Source organism: Bombus affinis, chromosome 2 (assembly GCF_024516045.1).
Source record: "Bombus affinis isolate iyBomAffi1 chromosome 2, iyBomAffi1.2, whole genome shotgun sequence".
Taxonomy (NCBI): domain Eukaryota; kingdom Metazoa; phylum Arthropoda; class Insecta; order Hymenoptera; family Apidae; genus Bombus; species Bombus affinis.
In genome coordinates this window covers 2,797,356-2,808,693 of record NC_066345.1, presented here as the reverse complement: position 1 = coordinate 2,808,693, position 11,338 = coordinate 2,797,356, and the positions used below count along the sequence as shown (strand labels likewise).

The following is an 11,338-nucleotide window of genomic DNA, read 5'->3' as shown; positions in this document are numbered from 1 at the left end:
CCAACAGGCATTCGACAAAGTATGGCATGGAGGGCTACTCTACAAGCTTAAAAAGATCCTACCCCACCCATACTATTCCATCTTAAAATCCTACCTAACCAACAGACAATTCATAGTTAAATGCCTAGGCGCCACTTCCGCAACATTCCCAATAGAATCCGGCATACCCCAAGGTAGTGTCCTCGGACCCCTACTGTTCTCCATCCACACTGCCGACTTACCTATATCAAACGAGGTAACAATAGCAACATTTGCCGACGACACAGCACTATTAGCTACCCACGCAGACCTGGCAATTGCCTCATCCACTCTCCAGCAAAGTCTCGACTCCATGGAAAAGTGGTTCGAAAAATGAGGCTTCAAAATAAACGAAAAAAATCCTCTCATGTAACCTTCACGCTCCGAAAACAAACCTGCCCCCAGGTCACCATTAACAACACAATAATCCCAAGCAAGGACTCCGTAAGATACCTGGGCATGACCCTGGACAGGAGGCTAACTTGGAAAAAACATATCTCAGAAAAAACAAAGCAACTAAAGGAAAAACTAAGAAAATTCTATTGGCTCACGGGCCGACGCTCCAAGCTAAACATACAGAACAAAATAACCCTCTACAAGGCCGTAATAAAACCTGTCTGGACCTACGGAATCCAACTATGGGGAACAGCAAGTAATTCCAACATTGAAATACTCCAACGCTTCCAATCGAAAACGCTAAGATCCCTATCAAATGCACCCTGGTATCTTACCAACGAAACAATCCACCGTGACCTCAAGATACCTACAGTCAAAGATGAAATACACAAGTCCAGAAGCAGATATGACACAAGAGTCAACAACCACCACAACCCACTAGTCACCCAACTACTGGACACGACGGACCGATCTACATTTATCATATTTTATATAAAATTAGAAGGGACCTTTAAAAAATTGCATGCAACAACACACTTACAGGTACTCTTGAATTAGTTTTTCTACATGTCTGATTATGTCTTTATATGTGTATGTCAATTCAAATTTATTTTCTTAAAAGTCCCTTAATGAAAAACTAACACTTCATACTAACTTAGAACTTTTGAGTTCTTAGAATATTCTGATTTAGTCACTGGCTGTACCATAAATTCATTTACAGATATTATATTTCCACCAAGAGCTAGGTTTATTATGAGCCTTCCTGCATCATCATCGAATCCTTCTATTTGACCATAATTATTACCTTGTTTTCCAGCTATAATTTTCACAAATGTTCCTTTCTCGATTTTAACTTCTTCCTCTTCTTTTTTGGAATCTGTATTTTTCTTCTGCAATGCTACTTTGTCTGCTCCAAGACCCATACCTTTTGGTCGTAATTCTGGTATGACAGCTGCTACTAATCTGTAATAGTTAGAATAAACGATTGTGAAATAAAAAATGATGTTCTCTGTTTACTTTCCAATAAGTGATGTATTAAACACATATAATTAATTTAATCTAGAATAAAATTCATACTTTTCATTTCAACCAATTCCCTTTCCTGGTTGCCATCCCATTCCCTGTAACATTGCTACACCAAAAGCATCAATAGGAATTTTTTCATAATCTTCTAACGTAGACTGAAGAATAAAAAACAATATTTATAATATGCAAATGTAATACATCTGTGCATTGCACATCAATATGTTGATAACGTACCTGTTCTTTGCCTCTTAATGATTCATCTTCTACTAAAGGTAAAGTTAAATCATTTGTTTTAGTTTCATGTTCATTCTTTGACTTAAGTTCCTCAATGATTTCTTCCGCCGCTTGCTATTCTAAAGTAACAACTTTATTTTCACTATCTTCAACTGGCTCTTTCTTTATTGATATTATTGGCGATGTTTTTCCATTAGATAGCTTTGATTTTGCCTCGTTAACACTAGCGTCTCCTACCTTTTCCTTATCTGCCTTCGGAAGGAAAATGTCTGCATCTATTTTATTAACAATTCTATCATGCCAGGTTTTTGAACCTAGTAATGGAATAATTAGAGATTCATCTTTTCTTTCTTCCTCATTGAAATAAAAAATTGTTTTCAAATATATATATTCCGCTATTGGTGATTTTTATAGGTTAGGTTGAGGTTATATGTTTCTTGATTATAAATTTTACTTTTTGAACTCACCCTATTACTTTAATACCTTTTTCATTAAGGCATTCAATGTAATCAACTTTCTTTTTTTCTTGTGGAATAGCATTTTTTCTTAATAGATTTCTTAATAGATTTTGCAAAACCGAAGGAAATCTTCTTTCCTTCTTCTGCTGGTTTGTTTGTTATTTTAACACTGACTTATAGATCAATACACATGTATATACTAGACATAAAGATTGATGTCACTTGAAACTATGTACATGAATCTAATATCTTATTATACTTTATTAATCTACTCACAATTACTTGCACATTACTAAAATTTCATTCCGACAATATATCAAGCGCCTGAATAAGTGACATTAAAGTAAACATATATGAGAGAGGAAATAAGAAGAACTGACGCCTATGGTTTTCTATGTTACAGAGCTAGTGCTGCACCATACGGCCAAATGCCGAAAGTGGCTAGGATATCCCAGAGAGAGTAGTGCTGCACCATGCAGTCAAATGCCGAAGGTGGCTTATGCTAGTATATATCTGTCTATACGTTTCAATCAGAAAATCGATATTATGTGTTCATGTGAAAGTTCACATTTCCTTAGGAGCTGTATTTTGATAGATTTAAGCTTCTAATGGAGCATTTTAAACGTATAGAGTATACTATGAAGTAGAGTGCGGATCATTTTATATTCATAGAAAATTTGAATGTATGGAAATGTACAAAATGCTCATGATATGCAAAAATATGCAAAATATTCAAAGTAAACCAATCATCAAAAAGTTTAAAAGGTGAAACAAATTTCTTTAATAACACCTAGATTAATTTTTATTTGTTAACGATCTACATTCTACTACGCTTTTAATTCTACCCTAGTTTATGCACCATAGCGCATGACAGCGCTATTATGTCCTTTACAATTTATTCAAGATCATTCTATTTTCAGATCAGACTCTCTATTTTTCTTTTTGCATCCTGCAAATTACCGTATAGTGATGTAAAACGAAAGCTATTGCTCGTTAAAATTTGACGTACTTTTGTTTTCATGAAAATATACATATGTTGAATTAAATAAACTAAACTATTGATAATCACATTGAAAGTATATATATTTATATATAACTTAGATTTCACAGATTTGGATTCGATATTGAAGTACTTCTTATGTATTAACGAAGAAGATAAAACATACTAATACAAGCATAATTCAACTGAGCGATTATGATAATGTTAATGCGCATCTCCGAACGTGCAGAGGATAAATGAGCAGGTAAGTTGCTCCCATCACTTTCTCCTTTGTTTCATGCAACTGTAACTCTTAGAATGTAATGTATAAATGTATATAACTATCCTTAACCGCATTGACGAAATGATGATAGACACAATTACTTGTTTGTCAGTTGAAGATCTTTTCTTTCCTCTTACTACATATTTATGTACTCTTAACTTGTCTTTTTAGCAATACTATCGCTCGTTTGTTCTACAGTTTTCAGAATTCTACCTTTTAGCGTTCTACACACGATCGGAGCGTAAATGTGCCCGTAGTCTGCCTGTTCCTATAAGCTACTTTAAACGATCATCTTTGATTGTGTTGGCTCGTAGATCATAGAGGAAGCCATTTACCTATCTTTCGGAACAAGAACTACAGTTAAAAACAGCGACCAATTGAGAACGGTAGTTAAGTCCGCGAGTAGAGGGGTGAGCGTGTTTTAGCGGCGACAACAGCACACGGTATGCAGATACGAAGCCGGGGTAAACCGGCAAGCCGTAGTTCACGGACCGTAGTAAGCGTGGTAACTCTGAACAGTCAACGACATTTGAAAGCCGGCCGCGCTCTGGAATTCAGGTAAATTTACCTCTTTTTCGTCTTAAATTTTCATTGACATTTCTCTGCTTATAGATTATTATACGGTTAGAAATGACATATTTTTGGAGATATCGAGGAATGGTACTTTTAAGTAATTTTGATTTTCATCACTCATAAATTGAACCGAGGAAATTCCATCAATTTATTTACCGGCTGTTAAAAAGTTTTAATGAAATGGGACAAATGGTAATTAGTTGCGAAAATAAGGACAGTTGTGCCAGAGTTACAGTGTTTGCCTTTAATTTCAATTAACTGTACAGCCTGAACGTGGAGATTTTGTTCCTATGTAAATGATGAGATATACGACACACTGGACTGGTTTCTCGATAGTTAACATCTAAATGGTTAAATTAGGGAATGCTTTAACAAAGTTGATTCAAACATTTGATGAAAAACCCATAATTTACCTTTCTTAGAAATAGTCTTATACTCTTACATATCTTTTATACATTTTTCTTATATATAGAAATCTAACATTTATCAAATATGTGACAATTTCTACTGCAATCAAACATCTTATTTACTTTACGTAATGAAGCTAAGTTTAATTAACTTTCCTCAGTATCTTACATCACCAGTCACGCTCTCGATCCCGCTAGCTAGGCAATAAATCATCAAAAGTCGAGTTACAATTACGTTCTTATCCTACTTCAGAGCCCCTCACCTATCCGTTATCCAATTTCCTCTTCGAAATCCCATCGTGAAACCGACAATTAACTACTGTTCATCAGCATACGTACAGTTGACGGAATCGACATAATGAGACAGCGGAGTTAAATGTTAAAAAGTTTGCATATTTTATAATTTGAATGGCGTAAGGGAAAATAAGATGTTTGATTCGCCTAAGATCGTTTCATCCTGTATGGCACCAACATTTCATAAAATATTATATAACACAATTTGGAAAACAGGGTTGAGAATCATAGTGGTGTAAGTTAGGCCATTGCCAGTTTTCATCAAATAATCTTCTGTGTTTATTACCGTAAAAATAGATTACATCTGTTCAAACCGTGGAAACAGAAATGGTAGAGAATAAAGTTACGACTTAATCGGTTCTGAAACCAAAGGGAAGATATGTTTTAGAGTAAAAATGAATTCAAACATTCGGAATTACGACTTAAACCACTATGACATTGAATTTGTCGTATGAAACCTACGCGTTGGGGAACGTGTTGAGGATGTCCCGAAACGTAGTTACAAATTAAGACAGGTCCGCGAGGCTAACTGTAAAAGAGCGAGCGTAACTGTGCGGAGTCGATGTTAACGGAGAAGATCTTCCTGCCGAAGATTTGTTCCGCTATGTCTAGACGTTCTATCCTTTGTTTCCTCGTTGCATTTTTTTACTTTCATTATATCGCCACGAACAATGTTGCTCGTCGTGCTCTTAACCGTGCAACAGTCGGACAAAAACCCGTTCTACCTCGTATATAGCGTTCTGTTCGACACGGTCCACGAACTTACGGACAGATTTTTCGCGATTAAAAGAACAAGATAAGACAATTTCACGGTGATCTCATTGTTGTATATGTATACGGAAGTCCCATGGTTGTCGAAGTTTGTGCAGTAATTCTTCTTTCTCTTTCTCTTTTAATTATCGTTTTTTGCAGAAGAATGACCGTGGTGTAGAACATGATTGATGTTGATGGTGTAGTAATGGGCGGTGATGCTTCAAACGTATATAATACACTTGAGTTGTATCAAGCATGTTTTTACAACTTTGAGTCGGTTTTACGTGTTCTCATGTTATTGTAACGATTAAGTTACCATAAATATAGCAGTTTTCCCAATGGATCCACGCGTCGAGAGAAGCCATATCACGTAAAACATACATTTCCGTATAATGTTGTACAAATAACAGTCTAAGAAGAGTAAACACTCTTTATTACGATCATACATGTATATTGAAAATATAGCGATCGTTGCAACGTTATGAAAAATTATTGCAATGAAAAATTTTGACGGTGGATACGTATCGTTAGCAGATGATTCACAAGTTTCGAATCGTCTGACGGTACTGGTGCGTTGAACTTTCAGTGGTTGCGCGCGTACGCGTGTCGAGTCGAATTCTAGTTCGATTTCGCTATGGTAAATGTAATCGAGTGAACAATCGCGCTACCGGGTCTACGCGTATTCCGGAACTCGGCGCATAATGCCGCGGAAACGGGCATTACAGGTCATTCAGAAGTTACGTCTCATAAATTAAAATACATAGAAGAATGGCAATTACATTCTCCTTTTTATTATTTATATTCTATTATTAGAACACGTATCATTTTTCAAAATTTTCCTTGCAATCTACAATTGTTTATGTTATCTTCCTATTGATCATCGACTTTGTCATTTGCATGTCTCATTTTCCTCGTGTTCGGCATTTCAATATCAGGGAACGAATTTGTATCTTCTACATGAAATCATCTCTTTAATTTCAGATAGACGAATATGCGGCTGCTTCTGTTCCAAATATCTCCGTTACTGTGCCTGTTGACGGAAATCGGCGCGGCTGGGATCGGTAAAGCATGGCAGATCCTGCCATACGCGACCGATTCCTGGAATCACCCATCATGGCCACGGCTCGACTCTTCCGCGTTCGAAGTTCGCAGCGTGAGCGGGATTGGTCATCTCAATCCCTTGTTTAATTGTTGATTTTTTTAAATCTTTGTTTATTAATTCCAGATTTTTTACATATTTTTTTTTTACATGATTTTCTTCCAGAATAAACGCTGAATTCTGATTGTAGGGTGGTACAGGCAAAAGTACCGATACGCGACGGTACGACATAGCCATGCATTATTACATTTTTTTTCTTTTTTTTTTTTTTAAGATTATTATTGTAACTTAAATTTAAGCCGCTGTTACGCTGTGCTTATGTGCGATATTTTAATTTATGTCCTGAAAGCCTGGACGCAAAAACAGGACAGTTCGTTAGCTTAGGAGGGAACTTCTTCGTTAGACTGAACTCTGTTGATTGACTATTGAAAGCGCAAAGCGTAATAAGTTATAGTAATTCTTTTGCACGAGATTAAATAATTCAAGAGCGTTATTTTTTAGTATTGATTATTTATTTTAAACATTGAAATTTACAATAAACATTTAGAATTTACAACAGAATTTGGCTAATAATTCAGTTGTATGAGAAAAATTTCAAGACAATTATCGATACATAATCCGACATCGCATTTTCTGCATTCTCTTATTTTTCTCACAAACAACACATTTTCTTCTCGATAATTAGATGCGACTGTCCTCGAAACAGGTAGACAATTATAACGAGACATTATTGGCATTTGCTTACTGCCGTTACTAAGGAATACATTCATATTTATCTCACATAAATGTAATAGTATTACTTCTACTTGATCGGAAAAATCGACAAACGCGTATATCTGTCCTTAGGCCATGCGGAATACTTGCAAAAAACGCATATATGTGTTCTGAGTCTACACCCATAGCTTTCGCCCGGCGCATATACGCGCCCATACATGCGTTAATAAGATAAGAGGAAATAAAAGACAGATTATCGATAAAATACACTAACACATATGTAATACGTGGATATATTACCACTCAGATTACACATATTATATATTATAAGGGAATACGTATACCACGTATACATATATGTAGAACGAACATTTCAAACTTGTTTATAGCGCGTGCGCACACATACATGCACGCACACGAACAATTTTTCGAACGATAATTATATTAATGATATATATTATGATAACCATTTATATTTTTTAAAATATGTTCTTATGGCATACATATTTATTCCACGCTTTATATCTATCCACATCCGTGACTGTAGGTGACATTGTTTTTAACAATTTTGCTATTATTTCATAATTCTTTAATTCATATTTCAAAGTCGTAACAGATGTTTCTTTTTTTTCAAGTTTTTCCCACATTGGACTTATTTCTAGCAGCCATGCTTGCTTACAAAGCAATTTTATATCCGCGCAAGAATATTTTTCAGTAGATTTTATTATGTGGTTTACAATATCCATATTCTCTAATAACTGGTTGCTAAGGTATAATTTGAACATATCGAGTCGAGTAACTTCATTTGGTAATGATACGTATATTTTCTTTTCGAGGCGTCTGTGTAAAGCTGCATCAATGTCCCTAATAATATATTTACAATAAATATTATTGTTCTGTTATATTAATAATAACGAAGGAATATTCCGAACAACACAATAATTAAGATTAAGATAATGAATAATTATGATATTAAGATATTTTCTACTTAGAAAACATTGAAATAGCGTGATATACATACCAAGGGCAATTAGTTGCAGCCAAAAGAACTACATTAGAATTTTCGTTAGATACTAATCCATCCAATCTAGAAAGAAGTTCTGATCTGAATCTCTTTGCAGGTTCAGACAATGTACAGTTTACTCCTTTATTTGTGCCTATCCAGTCAATCTCGTCGATAAAAATAATTGTAGGCGAATAATTATAGGCAAGTTCAAATAAAACCTGTTCAGTTTAACAAATGTATTTATTATTTATTAAATATTATATTCAAAATTCCTTAAATTCATTGTTTCATCACGAACGTAATATCATTTCGTTTTCCAAACAACTATTCTATTTATATATGAATGACGACAAATAAAAACAAATCTTTTTAAACCTAGAATATCTTCTTCATAGACAAAGGAAATCAACTTACACGGATATACTTCTCGGAATCGCCTCTCCATTTGCTCACCAATGAGCTGGCCGTTATGTTAAAAAAGGTGCATTGGCATTCTGTTGCGACTGCCTTCGCCAACATCGTCTTCCCTATTTCGTAATTGATTGTAAACATGTACGGGAATGAAAGAAATACGAGTATCTTACCTGTACCAGGTGGTCCGTATAGCAGAATACCTTTCCAGGGAGAAAATGGGCCATTAAAAAAGATAGGGTACTTAAGGGGATACACAATGGCCTCCTTAATAGCAGATTTACATTCCTCTAGGCCTACAATGTTGTCCCAATATACATTTAATTTTGTCAGTATGATTTCCTGCGACAATACAAAGATGAAATGGCGCATAATCTCCGTATTAATTTCCGTAAGTGTTATGTAATTCGTTATTTAAAGCTTTACTGAAATCCCTGCGTCATTGATATACAGTGGATTGTTTATCGATAGGTATTTTATTTCTAAAAAGCTTTACAATACGTATATTAATCGAAAATAACTTACGCATGAAATGTCTTCAGCAATCTTCCGCAATTCCGGATTGTCTATATAAAGCTTCCGAGCCCGTTGCGATATCTTTGATTGCGTGGATTGTTCCATTGAGACGTTAAATAGCTCTTCTGATGAAGCTCCATCGCTTTCATTGGCGAAAATTGGTGTCACTGTCATTGCGAGATTAATATCATCCGTAGCGTCACCCGTCATCTTCTGTTGTACATTCCTCCCTTTCACAGACTCACTTCTCGTTTCTTTGCTAACAGATTTGACACGTTTTACTACTTCTTCGAAGATTGAATGATATTGTAATCGATACGTTGAATACGTTGAGAACGTTGAATAGTGTTAAATAATTTAAATTCTTACACTTTGTTCGCATTTGTCATTTCCCTCGTCTTTATTTCCTTTTCAGTTATTTTCTTGCACAATATAGGATATTTTTGGAATTTCATCTTGTAATAATTTTCATATTCTGTAAGAATAATTTCCAAATCGACGTTGTCGCAGACTCGATATTTCCGAGGTAGACGAGCTTCCCGGATTAATACATCGCTAATGTCTACATATCTAAAAAATATAATTTTTAATTCATTGAACAAATTTTATGCTATGAGTACACACTATACGATAATCATCAATTAACTGTTTTATTTCTAGGTAAGACAGACAAAAAGAATGTACTGTCTATTTATTATTATATAAATCCTCGGCGATAATATTTTGCCTTCTGCTTTTTAATTTCCAATTTTTAAAGTTTGAATTTATATATATTTTCATTTATAACTAGTTAATCTACGTTATCGATTGAGTTATTCTATAACTACTGAGTTACCGATGTCGATTTTCAAATTTTGGTTCCTTCCCCTCTTTCCGCACTAATTTCTATTTCGATTGGTCACCGATATTATTCGAAAAAATTGCAACTAAGAAGATATCTAAATTGCAATGTACTCACCCATTGCGTCCCAAATAATCACATATAAGGTACAATATGTTCCGATTACGTTCCGAAGTACGACTCTCCTCCTAATGCGACATTTATTTTTTTTATTATTAACAATAATTATTAATAATATAAAGATTTTCATGCAATTTTCTGTTACATTGCGAGTTTAATCAATTTGTTACACATAATTTTGTTATCTACCATCTTGATACGTGCAAAGATAAATCTTAATGATATATGATACAGCGTAAATGGTTATAAATAATTAATTATTGACAATAATTATAAGAATTATCGAAAGAAAAAATCATAGATACTATGTGCGAGTGTAAAATATCACAAAAAATGAACAACAATTGTGAAAAACGCAATATGGCAAATCAATGACAAAACACACTCATGACTGTCATGGAAGTTCCAAAGTCTAAAATCTAGAATATTCCTTACCTCTTTTCGCAAATTATAAGATATCTTATTTGTGGTACCTTGCAGCGATAAATCACCGTTCATTGTGATAGTTTTAAATGTGATAATGATATCCTTGTATTGACTATCGTTTTTCGATAGTTACGAGAATTTTCGTTTATTACTTTGAGACAATCCGTCACTTCCTTTCTCTTATAAAGTTTCCCTTCAACTCCGTTGAAAACTGAGCATCAAACAGGAGACGAACGATTTGTTGTCATGGCGATGTTGGTTCACACATAAGCAGGGTGCGAATATAATGATGGAATAGTCGAGTCCTGTCTACTGTATAGTAAGATGGATGCGACATGGAAATAGAAAGAGAAGGCTGTATATAGGCATTTCCTGTCCTTGTTTAATCAGGCATGCACACTAGTGGACACTGACGGCGCTCGTTTACCGTTGTTACATATTTCCGGTACAAGTACGCGGGCATTAGAGAAGGACGGAACGGTCTCTCTCTTTAGCCCTATATCGCGTTTTTAGTTCGCTCACGCGCTCTGTACTTATATCTGTCGGACGCACGTCAGGATTGGGGGTGGGGGTGTTCGGTGAATCTTCGTTGGAATTAGCCATAGGTGCGGTGTAACAATGGTTGAGTTTATTGACACAAATTAGGGAGATTTACAGCGTCGATAGATAATCGCAAGGTTTCGATATTCGCGGCACTATGACAATGGTCTCGGCTCCGGCAACGTTTCCGCGGTCAACGGATACTGGACTTTACCCTTCGTTTGCGTCTAAGTTACACTATATG

General features: G+C 35.1%; 1 protein-coding gene and 2 long non-coding RNA genes across 6 annotated transcripts; 1 reads left to right on the top strand and 2 right to left on the bottom strand.

The window, feature by feature from the left end:
- Positions 1-951: 951 nt before the first annotated feature.
- On the bottom strand, positions 952-2,292 carry LOC126913815 (uncharacterized). The gene is made up of 4 exons (XR_007709402.1): positions 2,129-2,292; positions 1,675-2,020; positions 1,492-1,595; positions 952-1,377 (listed from the first exon to the last, which is right to left on the bottom strand). It is a non-coding gene; the product is annotated as an uncharacterized LOC126913815 (long non-coding RNA).
- Positions 2,293-2,748: 456 nt separating this feature from the next.
- Positions 2,749-8,070, top strand: LOC126913808 (uncharacterized). Of its 3 annotated transcripts, XR_007709394.1 has the most exons (5): positions 2,749-2,897; positions 3,053-3,376; positions 3,593-3,952; positions 4,007-4,159; positions 6,403-8,070. It is a non-coding gene; the product is annotated as an uncharacterized LOC126913808 (long non-coding RNA). The 3 variants fall into 3 exon arrangements; XR_007709395.1 differs by lacking the exon at positions 4,007-4,159; XR_007709393.1 differs by lacking the exon at positions 6,403-8,070 and having other exon boundaries at positions 4,007-4,947.
- Positions 7,512-11,024, bottom strand: LOC126929026 (katanin p60 ATPase-containing subunit A-like 2). Of its 2 annotated transcripts, XM_050745020.1 has the most exons (7): positions 10,126-11,024; positions 9,537-9,737; positions 9,177-9,426; positions 8,825-8,993; positions 8,655-8,767; positions 8,256-8,458; positions 7,512-8,098 (listed from the first exon to the last, which is right to left on the bottom strand). In XM_050745020.1, exons 2-7 carry the CDS (start codon positions 9,620-9,622, stop codon positions 7,714-7,716), a joined length of 1,206 nt encoding a protein of 401 aa, XP_050600977.1. In that variant the 5' UTR covers positions 9,623-9,737; positions 10,126-11,024; the 3' UTR covers positions 7,512-7,713. The 2 variants fall into 2 exon arrangements, with proteins under 2 accessions (XP_050600977.1, XP_050600978.1); XM_050745021.1 differs by lacking the exon at positions 10,126-11,024 and having other exon boundaries at positions 9,177-9,421; positions 9,537-9,689.
- Between the last annotated feature and the right edge of the window lie 314 nt (positions 11,025-11,338).